Source organism: Molossus molossus, unplaced genomic scaffold (assembly GCF_014108415.1).
Source record: "Molossus molossus isolate mMolMol1 unplaced genomic scaffold, mMolMol1.p scaffold_m16_p_10, whole genome shotgun sequence".
NCBI classification, from domain to species: domain Eukaryota; kingdom Metazoa; phylum Chordata; class Mammalia; order Chiroptera; family Molossidae; genus Molossus; species Molossus molossus.
Genome location: NW_023425345.1, coordinates 79,190,144 through 79,212,396, shown reverse-complemented (window position 1 = coordinate 79,212,396; position 22,253 = coordinate 79,190,144). Strand labels below are relative to the sequence as shown.

At 39.4% G+C, this 22,253-nt stretch overlaps 1 protein-coding gene across 2 annotated transcripts in view; it reads left to right on the top strand.

Annotated features, from left to right (window-relative positions):
* The window catches only part of SLC4A8 (solute carrier family 4 member 8), an 89,723-nt gene extending 67,948 nt beyond the window's left edge, over positions 1-21,775 (top strand). For both annotated transcript variants that reach the window (XM_036251369.1, XM_036251368.1), the window contains 6 exons: positions 2,451-2,519; positions 3,819-3,992; positions 7,540-7,677; positions 14,115-14,206; positions 16,232-16,327; positions 17,423-21,775. In XM_036251369.1, coding sequence (XP_036107262.1) covers positions 2,451-2,519; positions 3,819-3,992; positions 7,540-7,677; positions 14,115-14,206; positions 16,232-16,327; positions 17,423-17,435 — 582 coding nt within the window. In that variant the 3' untranslated portion in view covers positions 17,436-21,775. The remainder of the gene's footprint in view (positions 1-2,450; positions 2,520-3,818; positions 3,993-7,539; positions 7,678-14,114; positions 14,207-16,231; positions 16,328-17,422) is intronic.
* The last annotated feature ends 478 nt before the right edge of the window (positions 21,776-22,253 follow it).

The following is a 22,253-nucleotide window of genomic DNA, read 5'->3' as shown; positions in this document are numbered from 1 at the left end:
GTCAAGAAACTTAGTGAGGACCTCAGGTGCATAAAAAAGGACCACTCTGAAATGAAGAATGCACTAACTGAAATAAAGAATAATTCAGGGAATCAATAGTAGAGTAGGTAAAACTGAGAATCAAATAATCAATTTGGAATATAAGGAGCAAAAAACACCCAATCAGAACAGCAACAAAAAAAGAATAAAAAAAAAAAAATGAGGATAATGTAAGGAGCCTCTGGAACAACTTTAAGCATACCAAAGTTTGCATCATGGGGGTGCCAGAAGGAGAAGGAAGAGAGGAAGAAATTGAAAAAATAATGACAGAAAACTTCCTTAACTTGGTGAAGGAAACAGACATACAAGTCCAGGAAGCACAGAGAGTCCCAAATGAGATGAACCCAAAGAGGTCCACACCAAGACATAGCATAATAAAAATACAAAAGGTTAAAGACAAAGAGAGAACCTTAAAAAGCAGCAAGAGAAAAGCAGTTTGTTACCTACAAGGGAGCTCCCATAAGACTCAGCAGATTTCTCAAAAGAAACTTTGCAGGCCAGAAGGGAGTGGCAAGAACTATTTAAAGTGATGAAAAGTAAGGATCTACAACCAAGATTACTCTATCCTGCAAAGCTATCATTTAGAATAGATGGACATGCAAAGAGCTTTCCAGACAAAAAAGCTAAAGGAGTTGATCACCTCCAAACCAGTATTATATGAAATGTTTAAGTGTCTCTGAGGAGGAGGGGGAAAGAGAGGAGGAGAAAAATATGAATGATAAAATAGCAATAAATATTTATCTATCAATAATTGAATCTACAAGTAATGAGCAAGCAGAAGAGAAACAGACTTATAGATACAGAGAACTTTTTGTTGGTTGCCAGATGGAGGGGGGTTGGGGAGATGGGTCAAAAAAGTAAAGGGATTAAGAAGTATAAATTGGTTGTTAGTCTGATGAACCTCAGAGGGAAGGGAGGGGTAGGAAGAGATAAACCAAAGAACTTATATACATATATGCAGAACCAATGGACACAGAAAATAGCATGGGGAAGGCAGTAGGGGGCGGGAGCAGGGAGGAGATGGTCAATGGGGGAAAAATGGGGGACATCTGTAATACTTTCAATAACAAAGATAAATTTAAAAATAAATAAAGGAACTCACATAACTGAACACCAAAAATAATCCAGTTAAAATTGGTAAAAGACCTGAATAAACATTTCTGCAAAGAGGACATACGGATGGCCAATAGACATGAAGAGATGCTCAATGTCATTAATTATCAGGAAAATGCAAGTTAAAGCCACAATGAGGTATCACTTCACATCTAGAAGAATGGCTATCATCAATAAATGAACAAATAACAAGTGCTGATGAGGATGTGGAGGAAAGGGAACCCTCTTGCTCTGTTGGTGGGAATGCAGATTGGAGCAGCCACTGTAGAAAACAGTATAGAGGTTCTTCAAAAAATTAATAGTAGAATTTATGACCCAGTGATTCCACTTCTGGGCATAGATTCGAAGAACTCTAAAACACTAATTGGAAAAGATATATGCATTCCTATGTTCATTGCAGCATTATTACAATAGCCAAGATATGGAAGAAACCCAAGTGCTCATCAGTAGATGAGTGGATAAAAAAGTGGTGGTACATATATACAATGGAATATTACTCAGCCATAAAAGTGAGTGAAATCTTACCATTTGCAACAGCATAGATGGACCTAGAGGGTATTATGCTAAATAAAATAAGCCAGACAGAGAAAGACTAATATGATTTCTGTTAGACTCTAAAGAACAAAATAAATGAGCAAACAAAACAGAAATAGACTCATAGATACAGAGAATAAACAAGGTTGCCAAATGGGGTGGGGGTTGGGAGGCTGGGAGAAAACGGTGAAGGGATTAAGAAGTACTAAATGGTAGTTACAAAATAGTCACAGGAATGTAAAGTAGGAAATTTAGTCATTAATATTGTAATAATTATGTATGGTGCCAGGTGGGTACTATAATTATCAGGGGGATCACTTTATAAATTATATAATTGTCTAACCACTGTGCTGTAACCTGAAAGTAATATAAAGTAATATTTAATGTCAACTATTATTGAAAAATAAAATTTTAAAAATGAAAAAGATGTACCTGTCCTCTCTCACTAGTTAAAAATAAAGATGTGTGTGTGTGTGTCCATCCTCACAGAGGAGGAAGAGCCAGATATGGTAAGACATGAGGCCTATGATTTTACCAGGACCAGATTACACCTACATGTAATCATTTCATTTCAGAACAAAATTATTTGTATCATAGCCTGTCTTGCTTCTACTTCTAAATCATGAAAAGACTGCAGAAATTAATGCAATGTCTATTCTATGATTTTGTGACTTTACTTTCTTCTTGGAAATTTAAAAGTTGTTATAGTCTTGAGTGTGTTGATTTCAAGTGTAATCTCTGGTTTTTCTGCCCTTTGTCTTCAGTTCATCCCAATGCCAGTACTCTATGGAGTCTTCCTCTACATGGGAGTTTCTTCACTACAGGGAATTCAGGTACTGTATGGCTCAGCTAGGACAATGTCTTCTCACTGTGAGCTCACTTGTCCTGACCAGGGTGGGACAGCTCCAGCACAAACTATTTCTTGAGAAAGCTTTTCCTAGTTTTGCCGGTTAATCTATTTTAGACATTTCTTTGGATACTGAGCTAAATGCAGCCATGAGGGTACAGGGACTTACAGAGTAGCCTGGCTTGATGTCATGGTTCTAGTCATTTGTTATTTTTCTCAACAGACAATAGGCACACATTAAATAATGGGTACCTTGTCAGATGCTGGTAACTTGGATATGAAAGTTTGGTCAAAAACCAAACTGGTTTCCACACATGGACAATGCTAGTTCTAGTGCCAGGCTAAAGTGAGAGCGGGGTTTTTACTGGGGTACACTGGTGAAGAGACTGGGGAGTAGTGGGAGTTGCTCCAGATAAGCAGATAGTACTTCCTGCACACTCTGCCATTTCCCATCTAGCAATTCATTCCTCGGAGTCTTTTGAACAGAGAAACTCAGGAGCTTGGCACTCATTACTGGGTACCCTAGATGATATAATGACTTAGCTGCTTCTACTATTGGTGGCTAGTTCCTCTTTGCTTTTATGGAATGTCCAGTGGTTATTCTTATACACCGAATTGTAATATGACTTCGGACATATTACATATTACATATTATTTAATCTCCCTGGACCTGTTTTCCATTTCATAATATAAGGATGGTCATATTTTCTATATCCAATATGTTATGAGGTTTCATTTCATGTTTTTACTATAAATAATAATGAGAATTTCCAAATTCCTCCAATAACCAGGAAGAGATTTGGTTTTGATAATAGAAAGATGTATATTTTCAACACTCTCCAAGAAAGAGCTCTCTCAGGAGCTACAGTGTAGAATAGAAAAGGAAATTTGAACTTAAAACTGTATTTTATGTATTTATTTTTATTTTATTTGGGCGGTGTGTACAAAGGGCAGGGACTTACTCAATGCAAGCTTGTGACCCACACTTACTGGGAATAATTGCAATCCCCGATTCCCTCACTAATGGGGTTCAACGGGTTACCCACGCCTGCTGGCGTAAGGTAGTGAACTTAAAATTTTAAAAAAGGAATCTTAAATTTGATTCTGTCACTTACCAACTCTAGCCAAATTACTTGTTCTTCCTAAGACTCAGTTTCCATTTCTGTCCAGTGGAAATGGTATTGCCTACCTTTCAGAGCAGGTGATGTAAGAGACATGCATGGGCCTAACAAGTTTCTGACCCAGAGAAGCCTCTTGAAAATGAATGACAGTCCCCTTCTTCCAGTTCTTTGATCGGCTGAAACTCTTCGGGATGCCTGCAAAGCACCAGCCAGATTTCATTTACCTTCGGCATGTGCCGCTACGCAAAGTGCACCTCTTCACCCTCATCCAGTTGACCTGCCTTGTCCTGCTCTGGGTCATCAAGGCATCTCCAGCTGCCATTATCTTTCCAATGATGGTGAGTTTTAAATTTTTTTTACTTATTTAAAAAAATTGGTTGTTAGACTGATGAACCTCAAAGGGAAGGGTGGAGGGCAGGAAAAGATAAGCCAAAGAACATGTATGTATAAATGCATAACCAATGGACACAGACAATAGTGTGGGGAAGGCAAGAGAGGGGTGGGAGTGGGGAGGAGCGAGTAAATGGGAGCAAAAGTGGGAGATATCTGTAATACATTCAACAATAAAGATAAGTTTAAAAAATTGTGATAAAATGTACATGACATAAAATTTATCATCATAACCATTTTTAAGTACATTCACATTGCCACCATACACCTCCAGAACTTTTTTCATCTTGCAAAACTGACACTTTGTACCATCAAGTAATAACTCCCCATTCCGTCCTCCCACCAGCTCTTGGTAACCACCATTCTACTTTCTGTCTCTGAATTTGACTGCTTTAGGTGCCTCATATGAGTGGAATCCTGTAGTATTTGTCCTTTTGTGATTTGCTTATTCACTGAGCATGATGTCTTCAGGGTTCATCCACATTGTAATATGTGTCAGAATTTTCTTCCTTTTTAAAGGATGAATAATATTACATTATGTATATAGACCACATTTTGTTTATTCATTTGTTGCTAGATACTTGGATTACTTCCTTTTGGCTATTTTGAATAATGCTTTGACTCGTTGAATAATAGCAACAGTAAACAAATATCTGTTTGTGTCCCTGCTTTCAGTTATTTTGGGTAAATACCAAGAGGTGGCATTTCTGGGTCATATGGTACTTCCTTTTTTAATTTTTTGAGGACCTGTCATACTGGTTTTCATAGCAGTTGCACCATTTTACATTTCTACCGTCAGTGCACAGGATTTCAATTTTGCCACATCTTTGCCAACACTTATTTTCTGTTTGTTTGTTTTTTATATCAGCCATCCTAATGGGTGTGAAGTATCTCATTGTGATTTTGATTTGCATTTTCCTAATAGCTAGTGAAATTGAGCATCTTTTCATGTGCTTATTGGCTATTATTGGCTATTTGTATATCTTCTTTGGATAAATGCCTATTCAAATTGTCTATTTTTAAATTGGGTTGTTTGGGTTTTTGTTGTTGAGTTTTAGAAATTCTTTATAAAATCTGGATATTAATCCATTATTGATGGTAAGGTTTTCTTTTTTGTAGGAACAGCATTATTTTGGGGACCTTAAGGTGTGGATACATGTGTATAACAGTTTACTGTGTTTATTTTCCAGGCTGTCTGTTCTTTCTTCCTCCTTCCCTCCCCCACCCCTTACTTTCTTTTGTGAATATGACATGGAAAGGATTCTATTTTTTTTGAGAGAGAGAGAGAGGGAGAGAGAGAGAAACATATATGAAAGAGAACATCAATTGGCCGCCCCCTGCACGCCCGCACTGGGGATTTGGCCCTAGGCATGTGCTGTGACCTGGAACTGAACTGGTGGCCTCTTTGTTTATGGGTCGACACTCAACCACTGAGCTACACTGGCCAGGTGGAAAGGATTCTTCATGTTTACAATAATTTGCATATTACTTCAAAGCAGTAGAGTTTCAACTTACAATTGATTGCAATCAGAAGTGCCTAAAGTGGTAGAAATGCACTGATGTTTTTTAAAATCCTCACCTGAGGATATTTTTCCATTTATCTTCAGATAGAGTGGGAGGGGAGAGAGAGAGACAGACAGACAGACAGACAGACAGACAGACATTGATATGAGAGAGAAACACCGATTGGTTGCCTCCCATACGACCCCGACCAGGGCTGGGGACCAAACCACAACCAAGGTACCTGCCCTTGACCGGAATCAAACTCGAGACTCTTTGGTTCACAGGCTGACACTCTTACAGCTGAGCCAAACCAGCCAGGGTGAAATGCAGTTTTGAGCCACTGCGAGAGAGGGTGAGGTTGCTCTAGCACTAGGTGACTGGGACGGTCTTACTTGATCCTTTCTAACCAAAGCAAGGGCTTTGGAAAGGAGACTAGAGAAGCTGAACTGTGTGTGGTGCAACAGGCAACAAGCTATTTTCTAAATCTAGGGTGGTGATGAAATTCTTGCCACCTGACCATTTCACCACCTTTCTCTGGCTCATTCTGTGTCATGAGAAAGCTGAGAATTCAATGGGCTGTTTAAAAGTTACCCAAAGGGTGGGCCTTTAGAGAGAAAAGGCAATGAGGGTAATGTTTGGTACTTGTTTAGGCACTTTTGAACTCCTATTGGGAGAATATTCAAGAGTGAGGAAACTGGACAGGGGTTCTTTTTCTCTAGTCTCCTAGATATATCATCTCCTGATGGGTTTCTCAATTTTGCCAGAATATCACTTTTTATTATTATTATTATTGTTGTTGTTGTTGTTGTTGAAAGCATTATAGATGTAGGGTTCTGCATTTGAGAGCTTGTTTGGAGGTTCTAGCAGGGGAGCACAGGTACTCGTATACTCTTGACCAAAGACCAGTCCTCTCCTCGGGGGGAAGGTCATCCTCTTCGACTGAGCACACAGCTTCGGGGGGCATGCACATGGCTCGGTGAGAGAGGAGAGGGATGCCTGCCTAGCCAGCCAGATCAGTCGACTCAATCCTGGCAATCAGTGGGGTGACAGATGTTGCAGTCAGATCGCCCTCACATCTGGGTTCTGCATTTTGCGTGTTATGTTCTGAGATTGAGTGTTTGGTTAAAAAAGCAACAAATTCCTGACAACTTCTGGAAGGGATACTATCAGTGTTGGATTGATTGGGAAAACAGTAACTGAAATTCAGGAGAAATGTGGTTGAATTTAGTAAGCCTGATTTGCCTCATTCTTTGTCCAGCCACCAGAGGTAGCTGGTGAACACCAATCAATCCAGGCAGGTCATTCTCCGTTATTCTCCTTTGGCTAAAATGGCCCTACGGGGAAACATGGAGCAGCAAATCAGACATCTTGAGCTATTTCCATTGAGGCAATTCGCTGTGAGAATTTAGGCAACTTACTCTCTTTCCCCGGGCCTCAGTTTTCTACTTATAACAAGACTGTCAGGCCAGGCCAGAGCACAAAGACAGAAAACACTACAGATCCATGATGCAGGGTATAAAACAAGGTTTTTGTGGGAAATGTATGGGCAAAAGATTGGAGGGAATCCAGATGGTCCTTCAAGGTCCCCTCACCCCATGGTGAGGCACGCTTGGGCTGTGCGTGACTGGCCCCACCGTGGCGTGCTCCTGCAGAGGCGCTCCACCCCATGCTTCCCGGTAGCCCTTCCTGCTGGCTCCAAGCCAGGGAAAGGCAGCTCTTAGGGCCATCTGCAAATGAAGGGTTTTCTCTTTTTAATGAGGGAATTAAAGTAATTGCTCTCTAAGCTGTTATGAAAGTTAAGTAAAATGTTGTATATAAAACACATTAGTATCTGGTACAAAGAAGGCAGTCAATAAAAGACAACCATACTGATTATTATGAGTTTGATTTTGCATGAAATGTCCTAGCCTGCTGTGAAAATAAGATTTTGCTTTTAAGTACAGGAAGTAAAGAAGTCCCTTTAATTCACTTTTTTCCCCTCTTCTTCTTCAGGTTTTGGCCCTGGTCTTTGTCAGGAAAGTTATGGATCTCTGTTTCTCTAAGCGAGAGCTGAGCTGGTTAGATGATCTCATGCCTGAAAGCAAAAAGAAGAAGTTGGATGATGCCAAAAAGAAGGCCAAGGAGGAAGAGGTCATAGTTCTTGCACCAACTGTACACTTTGGGGCAGCCTCAAATTACAGAACATAGGAAGGGGCCACATGAAAAGTCAGCATGTCTGGAATCCCAAGGGTTATATTTAGGAGCTAGGAAGATTCTTCCAGAGCTGTTCTCAGCTGAGAAAGGATTAAGGATTCTTGTCCTTGTCTATCCTTCATTTTTGGATTTGATAATCAGTTGTTGTTTTTTTTCTGTTTGTCTACAGTCTATTCACCAGGTTCAAACTTAGAATATGAACATAGAATCTGCTCTTATTATCAGATTTAATGGGTCATGTTCTCCCAAGAGGTCTAATTTGACAAGTATACAAAACCTATTATTTTCTGAGAGTATTTGTTATGTACCTAATTGCAGATGATGTGCTGGTTGGTACCATGCAAAGATAACTTGCATAGGACTTTCCGTCCTTCCTCATTTTCCTCAGTACTTGGCATCTGTCATCTACACAGTGGGCCCTCAATCAGTGGTCTATACATTGCAAAGGATGGATATGAGCAAAATGAAAATACAGTCAGTGCCTGAAATAGTGTCCTTTGCAATGCATTTTAAAAGATATTTGTTTCAATATCTTGAATTTTAAAAATTATTTTTTCCAGATTTTTTTTTTTTTTTTTTTTTTGGTTAATTCTCACCTGAGGATATTTTTCCATTGATTTTTAGATAGAGTGGAGGGAGGGAGGGAGGGAGGGAGGGAGAGAGGGAGGGAGGGAGGAAGGGAGGGGGAGGGAGAGAGAGAGAGAGAGAGAGAGAGAGAGAAACATCGATGCAAGAGAGATACATTGATTGGGTGCCTCCAGCACAACCCCAACCAGGGCCAGGAACCAAACCTTCAACCCAGGTATGTGCCCTTGACTGGGAATTGAAGTCATGAACCTTCGGTCTGTGGGCCAGCATTCTAACTGATGAGCCAAACTAGCCAGGGCTATTTTTTCCAGTTTTATTTAAATATAATTGACATAAAACATTGTATAAGTTTAAGGTGTACTACATAATAATTTTATGTATGTATACATTGCAAAATGATGACCACAATAGTGTTAGTTAACACATCCATCACCTTACGTAGTCACAATTATTTTTTATGGTGAGAACTTTTAAATCTACTCTCTTAGCAATTTTTAAATATGTTGTATAGTATTGTTAAGTATAATCATCATACTATACATTATATCCCCAATATTTATTCATCTTAAACTAAGTACCCTTTGACTACCTTCATCCATTTCCCCCACCCCTGGTAATTACTAATCTGTTATGTTTCTATGAATTTAGTTTCTTTAGATTCCATATATAAGTGAGATTATACAGTATGTGTCTTTCTCTGTCTTATTTCAATTAGCATAATGCCCACAAGATTCATTCATGTTGCTGTAAATGGCAGAATTTCTATTTTTTTTTAATGGCTGAATAATATTCCTGTGTGTGTGTGTGTGTGTGTGTGTGTGTGTGTGTGTGTGTGTAATAACCTTTCTTATCTACTTATCTACTGATGGACACTTAGGTTGTTTCCATGTCTTGGCTATTGTAAATAATGCTGCAAAAAGGTGGGGGTGCAGATAGTACTTCAAGGTAGTGATTTCATTTCCTATGGATATATATCTAGAAGTGGAATTGCTGGATCTTACGTAGTTCTATTTTTAATATTTTGAGGAATCTCCATACTGTTTTCCATAGTGGCTGTACCAATTTATATTCCCACCAACACTGTATAAGGGTACCCTTATTTCCACATCCTTGCCAGCACTTATTATCTTGTCATTTTTTAAAAATGTATTTTATTTTTTTAACATATCTTATTGTTGAATGTATTACAGATGTCCCTCCTTTTTCCCCCACTGAATCCCTCCTCCCTGCTCCTGCCCCCCTCCTGCCTTCCCCACACTGTTGTCTGTGTCCATTGGTTATGCATACATGCATATAAGTTCTTTGGTTTATCTCTTCCCCTTCGTCCCCCGTTCCCTTTGAGGTTCATCAGTCTAACAACCAATTTGTACTTCTTAATCCCTTTACCTTTTTTGCCTATCCCCCTAACCCCCTCCCATCTGGCAACCAACAAAAAGTTCTCTGTATCTATGAGTCTGTTTCTCTTCTGCTTGTTCATGTTGTTTGTAGATTCAATTGTTGATAGGTATGTATTTATTGCCATTTTATCATTCATATTTTTGTTCTTCTTCAAGAAGACCCTTCAACATTTCATATAATACTGGTTTGATGGTGATGAACTCCTTTAGCTTTTTCTTCTCTGGGAAGCTCTTTGCATGTCCATCTATTCTAAATGATAGCTTTGCAGGATAGAGTAATCTTGTTGTAGACCCTTGTTTTCCATCACTTTAAATAGTTCTTGCCACTCCCTTCTGGCCTGCAAAGTGTCTTTTGAGAAATCGGTAACAAACTGCTTTTCTCTTGCTGCTTTTAAGATTCTCTCTTTGTCTTTAACCTTTTGCATTTCTATTATGCTGTGTCTTGGTGTAGGCCTGTTTGGGTTCATCTTGTTTGGGATTCTCTGTGCTTTCTGGACTTGTATGTCTATTTCCTTCACCAAATTAGGGAAGTTTTCTGTCATTTTTTCAAATAGGTTTCCAATTTCTTGCTCTCTCCCTTCTTATTCTGGCACCCCCATGAAGTGAATGTTGGTATGCTTGAAGTTGTCCCAGAGGCTCCTTACACTATCCTCATTTTTTTGGATTCATTTTTCTTTTTGCTATTCTGATTGGGTGTTTTTTTGCTTTCTTATATTCCAAATTGATTATTTGATTCTCAGCTTTACCTGCTCTACTACTGATTACCTGTAAATTATTCTTTTCTTTTTTTTAATCCTCACCCTAGGATATTTTTCCACTTGTCTTCCAATAGCATGAGAGGAAGGGAGGGATGGGGAGGGAGGGAGGGAGGGAGGGAGGGAGGGAGAGAGAGAGAGAGAGAGAAAGAAATATCGATAGAGAATCACATCGACTGGTTACCTCCCTCACTACCCGACCAGGACCGGGGACCGAACCACAATTGAAGTATGTGCCCTTGACCGGACCTTTGGTCTGTGGGCCAATGCTCTAACTGTTGAGCCAAACTGGCCATGGCCAGTTTATTTAAGTTAGTAAATTCTTCATTTCTGACTAGTTCTTGTTTATGCTCTTGAGGTCCTCACTATGTTCTTTGAGCTTCCTTATAACCAATGTTTTGAACTCTGCATCTGTTAGATTGCCTACCTCCATTTTATTTAGTTCTTTTCAGGGAGTTTTGTTTTGTTATTTCATTGGGACATGTTTCTTTGAACTGCCTGGGCCTCCAGCACCCTCAGCCTCCTTCAGCCTCAGTTCCTGCTGGTTTTTACAGCCAGAAGTTATGGGGACTTCTTTTCCTGGCACTGGAACCCTGAGCTGGTGGGCCTTGTGTGGGCCAGGGACCCCTTGCTCCTCAAGGAGGACCTTCACAGCCGAGGTATCATCCCTCCTGATTTTTATCCACCTCATATGGGTGTGGGACCAGCCCTTTCACACCTCCACCCTTCCTACCAGTCTTGATGTGACTTCTTCTTTAATTTCGTAGTTGCAGGACTTCTGTTCACCTTGATGTCAGGCAGTTCTGAATGATTATGGTGGTTCTGTTGTTGATGTGGTTGTGGGAGGAGGCGAGGACCATTATTTACCTCCACTACCATCTTGACAGGAATTCTCCCTTGTCTTTTTTTTTTAATTCTCACCCAAGGATAGTTTTCTATTTATCTTCAGATGAGTGGAAGGGAGGGAGAGAGAGAGACAAACATCAATGTGAGAGAGACACATCGACTGGTTAGCTCCTGCAACCCTGACCAGGGTCGGGGATGAACCGCAACCGAGGCACGCGCCCTTGACCAGAATCAAACCCGCAACTCATTGGTCTGTGGGCTGACTCTCTAACCACTGAGTCAAATTGGCCAGGGCTCTCTTGTCTTTTTGATAATAGCCCTTCTAACAGGTATGAGGTGATATTTTATTGTGGTTTTCATTTGTTTTTTCCTGGTGATTAGGGGTGTCGAGCCACCTTTTCATATACCTGTTGGCCTTTGTATATCTTCTTTGGAAAAATGTCTATTCAGGTCTTTTGCCTATTTTTTAATTGCATTATTTGGTGGTTTGTGCTTTGTCTCTTTTTCACTATTGAGTTGTATGTGTTCTTTATATATTTTTATACTAACTCCTTATCAGATATATATGGTTTACAAATACTTTCTTACATTCTGTAGGTTGTCCTTTCATTTTGTTGATCATTTATTTTGCTGTACAGAAGCTTTTTACTTGATGTAGTCCCACTTGTTTATTTTTGCTTTTCTTGTTTTTGCTTTTGGGGTCATATCCACAACATCATTGCTAAGAACAATGTCAAAGAGCTTTCCCCGTATATTTTCTTCTAGGAATTGTAGTGTTTCAGGTCTTACATTTACGTCTTTAATCCATTTCAAGTTAATTTTTGTGAATGATTTAAGATAAAGCTGCAGTTTCATTCTTTTGCATGTGAATATCCAGTTTCCCCAGCAACATTTATTAAAGAGATTATCCTTTCTCTATTGAGTCTTTTTGGCTCTCTTGTTAATGTTTATTTCTGGGTTCCCTATTCTATTCCATTGGTCTATATGTCTGTTTTGTATTGCTAAATAAGCTTTAACAATTATAAGCACAAAATCAATGGAATAAAACTTTAAAGAGAGGACTGATAGAATTCACTATATAAAATGTGAAGCTTTCAGGCATCCAAATACTCTATGAACAAAATCTTAAAATTATATATATGTGTGTAGATAGATAGATATAGATATTGATATAGATAGATGTAGATGTAGATATAGATATAGATAGATACACACATATTTACTTATTTGTATAAAATTGTGGGTAGTGATGTGTTTTAAGAAGGTAAGGGGGGGTGGGTAAGGAAGTCACTTTATTCAGGGTGATTAGGGATGACTCTCTAAGGAGACATCTCAATAGTAACCTGAAGTGAAGGGCAAGTCATAATAATATCTGGGAGTGGGAACATTTCAGGCCAGGGTAACAGAAAATTCAAAGGTCTTGAGGCAGGGTGAGCTTGGTATGCTGGAAGAACATAAAGAAAGGTAGTGAGGCTGGAAGGGGGAAAGAGGTAGCCAGAGATTAGTTAGAAATCTGTGGCAATAGTTCAGGCAAGGGGTGATGGTGGCTTAGGCTAAGGGAAAGTTGGTGAAAATGGCTGAATTTGGGACTTATTTTGAAGATAGAGCCAACAGCTTTTGCTAATTATAGTGAGGATGGGTAATAGAGGAATCAACAACACTTAGATTTTTGGAGTGAACAATTAGATGAATGGCTGTGCTATTTATTAAGATGAGAAAGACCTAGCAACAACAGGTTTGAGAAGAAAATCAAAAGATGTCTTTTGGATTGTTAAGTATAAGGTGGCTAGTAAACATTATACTCCTTCTTTCCAAAAATTCTTTATGAAATTATTTTAAAAATGAAATCAAATGAAAAAAAAAAAAGATTTCACCCCAAAATTTTATGTCAGCATTCAACATTTATGCTTACTTCTTTATGTTCTCTTCAAATCCTTAACATAGTTTTCGCTTAACTATAATAATTGTATATTTGGGGGGGTATATATATTTTTTATTTTTTTCACCTTAACTTGATTTTATGACACATTTATGTTTCTACATGTCCATACAATAAGTAATCATATTTATTCTTTAAATGGCTGCATAATACTCTATAATATTATCTAGTAATTAATCTAAATATTCTTTGTTAAAGTTTATAGTTGTTTTAGGTTTTATTAACTATACTAATTTAAACATATTTGTACATATTTTTCTCTTTCATTATTTTTGTATTAATGGAATTATTTCTAAGAAAATATTTTAATATGGAACATTTCAAACATATACAAAAATAGAACATTCAGTATTTATGTTTCTCCCAATTGCCTTATTATTATTTTTAATAATATGTTTGAATCAGGATCCAAATATGATGCATATATTGCAATTGGTTGATATGTTTCTTAAATCTCTTTAGGAATTCCTCTTCTATCTTTTTAAGTTTTTGTTGAAGAAACTAGGTCTTTGTCCTATAGGTTTTCCCACCATTTACATTTTACTAAATGTGTCCTTGATGTCATTGAACATGTTCATCTGTCACCTGTGTTTCCAGTAAATTGATAGATCTAGAGGCTTACTCAGATTCAAGATTTTAAAAAAATACTACACCATAGGTACAAATATTTAGTTGTCTTTCTTTTTGTGATGAGTCAAATCTAGGAAAGAATATAATTATACTTTTTAATAATAAATGTGAGAAAAATTAGGTAGAAATTGTGGTGATAGAAAAAAATGGACTGGTGTAGACTTACGATTTTACGATTTTACGTGGTCCAGGGTATAACAATGTCTCATTTTCTTCCAGGAGGCTGAGAAAATGTTAGAAATGGGAGGAGACAAGTTTCCCTTAGAGAGCAGGAAGTTACTAAGTAGTCCTGGAAAGAACAACAGTTTCAGGTAAAATTCCCAAAACACCAAGGAGTTGACTGTTTTGGTTGTTCTATAAACCTGGCTTTGTGTGTGTGCTGGGGCGGGGGGAGGAGTGCTGGTATAAAAAGCTAACACTCAGCCTCCAAGTTTGAAAATGTGAAAACACCTTTTCCTTTCATGGTTTATTGAGTACCTGCCGTGTGTGAGGCACTAGACCAGTGCTGGGAATCACAAGGAAAACAGACCTAGGGAGCTCATGTACTGGGCTAGAAGATTTACTATGTGCTCTCATTTACTCTTTACAACATTCTGATATAAGTCTCATTATCCACACTTGTACAGTGAGGAAACAGGCTTGGAGGGTTTTAGGTAATTTGCCCAGGGTCATAATGCTGCTAAGTAGAAAGTTTGTATTCCCCAAACCAGTATTTCTTCAGCCTTTCTCTGCTACCTTCAAAAGATGAACAGGATATGGTCTTTGTTTTTAGATTTCTCAGCCCGGAGGGCATGAAATTCCCACACTTGGGCAAGCCTTTGGGGATGGGCAGAGACAGCCCATTCCAGCTTGGCTCACGACATCTGCAGTCCCAAGAGCCAAGGGGGAACTGAACTGGGGTCACAAAAATTCCTTGCTTCTGCCAGTGATTTCAGCCCTTCTCTATTGAAGCTATTGCTCACTATAGGTCACAGGAAGCTATGTGGTCCATATGTGGTTTCTTTCCTGGCATTTTGTTTCTACTGTGGAAGAGAGATACACAAGCTGAAAGAAGCCCAGAGGTCAAGAAGGGGCAGAAAAGGAAGAGAGGGGATCTGGGTCATCTAGATCCTGGGTAATTTATTGCTGAATCATTGAATTGATTATAGTTTATACTGAGGGGAAAGTGAGGAAAGTCTTTTCTTTGAACGGTTTAAAATTTTGTAATATATTTGTTTTTTACAAATAAAAATAGTATATATTTAAGGTGTACAACATATAGTATTAAATGTATATAGTATTAAATGATCACTACAAACTAATAACATATTCATAACCTCCTATAGTTACCTTTTGTGTGTGTGGTGCAAACATTGAGATCCAGTTTCTTAGCAAATTTCAAGTGTACAGTACACTATTATTAACTATGGTCATCATGCTGTTCATAGGTCTTCAGAATTTTTTCATCTCATAATTGAAAGTTTGCACCCTTTGATCAATATCTTCCCTTTTCCCTCATTTCCCAGCCTCTGGTAACCTCCATTCTGCTCTCTGTTACTATAAGTTTGATTTTTTTTTCAAACTGACCCCAAAAGAAATGGAATCTTTGGACTTGAATAAACTGTCTACAGGTTGTTCTAGAAGGAGCCATAGGCTTTGAATTCTCTGGCAGCAAAGTAGGAGCAATGTTCCTCATTTACTAGGATGCTGCCTCCTCTCTTGGCTTTTTGAAAGGAGACAGTCTGACTTATAGATAACTTGAGAGTGCTTGAGGTTCTAGAAAACCAGAGACTGGATTCAAGGTCTTGATTCTCCACTTACTGACATTTGACCTTGGATGGTCAATTAGCCCTGGGAGCTTTGGTTTCTGTACCTTCAAATGAGGATGTTAATAGTCTCTGAATCTGTGATAGTTAAGATAATATATTGTAAAAGTCCTTTGTTAACTACAAATGGAAAACATTTGGCCATGTAAGTGAGAAAATGAATGAAGAATGCTTAGCTCTGTGGCTGCCACACAGCAAGTACTCAGTAAGTGGGAGCTCTGATGCTACCTCTGATGGCATCTTGGCACCGTCATCAGCATCCCCAGAGTGGCCCCTGGAAGGAGTGCAGAATTGTGGGGGCAGGGTTGCTGCCACCTGGCATACCACCCAGCCCTCAGCAGCAAGCACCTGCCTCATGGGTTACCTTGCCTCTCCACATTCTGACTGTCTGGTTCCCAGTCCTCCTAAGAGCTGTTAGCTGAGCTCCTTCAGACCTAATATTTTCCTTTCTGGTGGGTGGTGGTCATTATAGACTGAGCTATGTATTTTATTTGTATGTCTGACATTTACTATCCTAAGTATTCATTTCAGATGTGACCCCTCTGAGATTAATATATCTGATGAAATGCCTAAAACCACAGTCTGGAAAGCTCTCAGTATGAATTCTGGAAATACAAAGGAAAAGAGGTAAAAGAACTATAACTGCTGATTTTTATTTATTTCTAGCTTTTAAAAATAGCAATCATGTTGAAAGTAAAAGATATTTTAATTGTAAAATTGAATTTGTGCAATAAATATCCCTTCCAGGACTGCTACTAACCCCAAAGAATAATTGGAGCCTAAGGAAAGTAAAAACATTTCCCAATGATTTGAACAAATATGCTGCTTTGAGCTGCCCTTTTATACAGGTCCAAAGTCAGGATGCAGTTATTTGGGGATGTACACTTGCTTTATCTACTTAGTTCCCCTGATCTTCTTTCTAGTCTCCATTTCAATATCTATAGAGCATTTCTCTGGTTACTGCAGGTACACAAACTGGGAAACTGCTAAAATACTCAGATAGTGTTGATAGTATTGATACAACTTCATAATGAGAATTATTGCCAAGTAAAGATTTTGAAGTATTAAATTACAACTGTTTTCTTATTTTGGAAACTTAATTCTGTATATCATTTGCCAATAGCATAGATCAAATTTAATCAGGTTAATGAAGAAAATGGAAGGACTTGAGGCATCTTTGCCTGCAGTGAGGTAGGCTATGGACCCAAATTGAAGAATTTAGTCCAAACACTATTTAAGTTTAATTAGGCAGATAACTGAAAAGGAGCTCTTAGGTTTTAGTAAAGGCAACTATTCTGGTTAAAAAAAAAAAAAAGCAGTAAGCTAGCAATGAGAAGACCTAATTTAGTTATTAATTGCATATACAATCTGGCCACTGTTTCTGGCTCTCGGTTTATTCTGCAGAAAAATGGGGATACTACTAACTGCTGCACTCATAAGGCTGCTCTGAGGAGAAACTGGTTAGTTCTCCATCCAATGGGTTAAAATAAATCTGTGCTGAATGTGAGTGAAATATAGAATCTTGTTTCCTTTAGAGAAAAATCCCGGCAGCTGTCAAAATGTATAACGCGCGTGGTTATTTTTAGTTGAGAACTAGTCTACTTGTAAATGAACTTAAAATATAGCCAGATCCAAATTGTGGTGACATCTTCAAAGTATTGTGTTAAAAGCAGGAATGAATCATGTATTCCCTTTTTGTCTAATTGTAACACTTTTATTCAGTCTCTTCAACTAAAAGTCTTTGCCAGGATGGAAGATTTGGGCCACGAGGTGCCTCAGGGAAGTTCTGGTTACAGAGAAGACGGTGAATCTCTCAGAGAAGAAGCAAGACCAAGTCTGGCCCTGTCCTAGGTCACGTCAAAGCCATGCCGAAGCATTCCATAATTCATGGCGTGTGTTGGAGGGCATCCAGCTATCCCCATACCAGCAGCCAGATGGTAACATGGAAGCAGAAGACCACCTCCTGTTGGTACTTCTCCTCTTCCGTCTCTTTCCCTTCAGAACTGCCACCATTGAAGACTCAGCTTCCCATCATCCAGACATTTTTTCTGAAACTCTCTGCTGGCCTGCCAAGCCATATGGATCCATTCTACCATTGAGGATTCCTTCAATGAGGTCCTCTTCCTACATGATGGGGTAGGGGAGAGGAGCAGAGCAGAGAGAAAAGGGAAGGCACTCCACTCCCCCAGTTTCTGTAGGCTCCGAGGCAGCCCTGGGCCTTGGTTGGATTGCTTGCTCTGGGGGATGCTGGTCAGACTCAGAGGCTGTCAGAAGGGTCAGCTACGAAGAAGGTCAGCGACCTGGGCATTGGCAATGCCCACCACCACATCCAGAAGACGTCTCTGACCCGGGGGTATCTTCATTGTTCCCTGGCAGCAGTTTGCATAACTCAGCAAGGACCTTGGATGATGAAAGAGCCAAGAGCTGTTGAGCTTAGACAGGAAAAGACTCAGAGGAAAATCAATACTGATGAGTGAGGATGAGTAGCTTCTCTTGGTTTCATTGAGGATAGAGTAAGAGACTGAACTTAAATTGCTACAGAAAGAATTAGTTTAGACACTAGGAAGGACTTTCGAGGCTGAATATCGTCATAGTGTCTGCTTTCTAGATATCTGGTTAAGGTTTGATAATAGTTGTTTGTGAGTAGAAAGGAAGATAAGGTGTTTTTATTGGCCACATTGTGGAAACATCCATGTTTTGCTGCTGTCTCTTGAGAACACATTTGATTCCATTCCTGGAAATATCCAAGTGCTTACGTAATGTCTCCTTATCTGCCTTAGTAGCAAACCATATCATCAACTCAGTGGACCAAAGCCGCTTTCAGCCATGTGGTTTCTTCATTGTCATGGATTTCTGTTGGTTGACAAATGTTCTGGCTCTCAGATGTAAAAAGCCACATTGGGAAATGAACTGTAAGTGGTAAAATTAATTTTGGTATTTAATTTACAACTAACTACATTTACACTTTTTCTCTTCTCTTCTCTGTTGCAATGAATATCAGTGGTTTGGGCTCCAGTGTGCATAGACCTTTCCTTCTTTTGTGCACAGAATGTGATTAGCAAGTATGTTGACACCTAAGGAATCCCATCATATTAGTTTTCCCTCCTGGAAAATCTTTGTATAGTGGGATGTTCCCTCAGTGTGTTCTCCTTTCATAGGTTAAGAGTTGGCTACATAACTTTATGGAATTTTGCATTCCTTAGACTTTTAAAATAGATTTGTATATTCTAGGCTTACTCTAAGGACCTTTGATATTGAAGGAATCCTGCATTCCCTTCATATTTCCCTATCTCTTAGAGCCATAGTTATTTTAATATACAAATGATTTTCAAAATATTTAACAACTGGTATAGGATGGACACCTTCCACTCAGAACGGATGCCTGCTGTAAACAAGCAGTATTTACTATTCTGCTAGGCATGCTGCTTTCAAATGTTTAAGTAATATCCCTTTGAGTTGTGGATATTGTTCCTGTTTTCATGATTTTCTACTTACAAGGCTGCTTTAGGGACAGCCCCAATTTCCTTTCATGTGGTGCAGACAAGAATAGGAATTATTTGAACTACAAGGGAATTAAAATCTTTGTGAGCCAAAGCTTCACATTTTGTCATTTTGGGATAAATGTAATAATTGTGCCCATTTACCTACCTAATCTAGAAAAATCAAAAGGCAGCCTGTCAATGGGAGGGGCTTTCCCTGCCCTCTGGCTGCTTCCTTGAGCTTGCCTTCTTTTTCACCTTCGTTTCTGGAGAACACCCCGCACTCTCCCTCCATCTGCCCCTCCCATCTTCACCTGCCACCTCTGTGTAGGGAGGTTGGTGACTGCTTCCCCTGTTCCCCAACCTCAGTGAGGCTGTAAGGAACATAACAGGGAAAAGTCCTTCATATAACAAAACTGAGGGACAATATCACTCAGAAAAGTCTCTCTCTTAATACACTGATGTCTTATGATGCCTTGTGTCTGCTAGACTTCTTCCGAGTAGGGAATCTGTCCTTGTCCTTGTTGACTGTGCAAAGCAGTTACAGGACCACGTGTGCACTTTCGAGTCCTTCCCGAGCCAGACCACACAGGTCACTGCACCTTAGGAGCGTTAGCTGCTTTCGAAGGTTGTGCCAATATTTTTAGGCCATTAGATTTTTCTCAGACAATAGCCAGACTCATTTCTGCTACATCTCAGTGGTAGGAATCATTTCCTATTCTTACTCTCTCCTGTTTCCCAGCTCCCACCAAACACTCCATCTCAGTCTTGGCTGCTTCCTCGCTCAGGTTTGTGGCTGGTGACCATGGTGGCAGAGTCAGGCTGGGCTGTGTGTGGGGCAGGAAACGGAGTGGATGTGAAACAGCAGCATGTGTGTATGTGTGTGCATATGCATGTGTGCTTATCAACCAATGAAAGTTTATCCATAAGCATTCATTGCTGCTATTAAACAGCCTGCACACCTAAACTGTGGGGACATCAAAATAATATGATCATTCCCCCATCTAGGGGTCCCCTCTCAGATTTCTCCAATAGAATAGCTCAAGGACAAATATAGGCTGATTTGACTAAGAGAAAGGTGAGAAACGGACTTAGGGGTGGAAAGTAAGGCAGGTAGTTAGGTAATTCCTGTGCCCAGGTTTGCTTGGGCCAGTGAAACAGTCCACCTCATTTATGACAAGGGTGGATTTTAGTTGAGTGTTGGCAGGCCAGTGCCCTGATGGGCTGATAGTAGAGAGGACAGGGATTTAAGAAAGTGATAATGAGTGGAATCTTGCTTCTAAGGGGGAAGGAAGAACCGGCATTGCTAAGAGGGTGGCTTACTTCCTAGTCTGTGACTTTTAGGAAGGGTCTGGAGAAAAGGTGAAAATGATCAAAAATATGCTATAAAGTTGCCAAATAAGTTTGGTTGCATAAAACGCAGGCTAGCCCTTTGTAGTTATATGATTTCAGACTTCTAATGGTGGAGTAGCCAGGAGATCTGGTCTTTACCACATAGAGCGTCCATCCCTGTCTCCTTATTCATATACATTCGCCTTTAGGATAGAGGGATAGTGAACCATATATTTCCAAAGGACAGTGTGAACATTTGCTATTTCTCTTTGTCTGGGATGTGACTGGCTTTTAAATTAGTCATAAATATTTGATAAAAATCTGGTATATGCTAAGTCTCAGGCTTGGTTGAAGTCTCAGGCTATGACCACTGTGAGTTTCAAGAGGTCTCTGATTCTAGGAATCTGTGATTTCTGGTCATTCAAAACAGGCAGTTCCCAGTTCTACTTTATTTTCTACCTACCCAACTTTCCAGACTTTTCTCTTAGTAGAGGAGTCAGCAGTCCTCCCTGCATCTTCTCCATTGATTTCAATGTCCATGTTCCGAGTCTCCATGTTTTCCTGAAGCACGGGAGAACCTTGGCCCGAGGTCCCCTGGCTTTCCTTTTAAGTCCCATCAGAAGTACTACACAGTATGTTCTCGCTGCCGCCTTACCAGCTTCTCTCAATTTCTTGTTTTGCAAGAGCGTTAACATCTTCTCCTAAGACTTTGAACACTGTTTGCTAGTTTGTTAATTGCATTTTCTTTGGGCTTCTCACATTTCCAAGTCACATCCTGGCAGGACATCCGGGAGCCCTGCATTGAAGGTTCTCAGCCTTCTTGACTTTTGGTTGTAGCTGTCGGGCCTCCCATAGGCAGAGTCCTTCCTGTGGGCCTGTCTGGCCAAAGAAGACATGCAAGTTCTACCCCTTTTACTAACTCAGCCTTGTCAGGTTCCCTTTCCTCTCCTTTCTGCCTTTTCCTCAGTCTTTCAGGTTCTCCTTAGAGAGAAGACGTTCTTCGTCAGAGATTCTAAAAACCACCACTAGTTTTGGGGGTGGCAAGAGAGGTGAGGAGGTTGAATAGTTCTGGGGCTCTCGCAAAGGGGACATTATAGTTGTTTTCTTATTTAGGATGAGGGGCTATGGATTCTCAAGCCCTCAGCCTCATATTTCAGTATAAATAGAAAAAGACATTCTAAAACCAAATAGAAGTAATTTTTCTACCAAATCTATTGTTTATGATTCTTTTAAAAATATTTTATTTCTTGATAAATTTTAGAGAGAGGGGAAGAGAGAGACAGAGACAGAGAGAGAAACATCGATTTGTTGTTCCACTTATTTATGCATTCATTGGTTGATTCTTGTATGTGCCCTGACTGGGGATGGGACCTGTGATCTTGGCATATCTGGATGACATTTATACCAACTGAGCTACCTGGCCAGGGCTTTTTCTTCATGTTTCTTGGAACCCTTGTTCTCTTACATTAATTATAGAGAATGCGCAGTTGACTCAGTTAACTTTTTTTTTTTTTTTTTTTTTACCATAAAAGAGGCTAATTTTTGTAACCAAAAGAGGTATGAAGTCACTGTATCCATCACTGTTTGAATCATGAAAAGAGGAAGGGAGAGTTCTGTGAATCTTTTCAGTGGGAAAATCCAGAAAGTAGAATGATTCATCCATAGGCATAATTCTTTTAGGAGATTCTGTGCTCAAAGGGAATGGAATGATTTCTAATCCTTCTGAAAAGAAAAGGAATGGC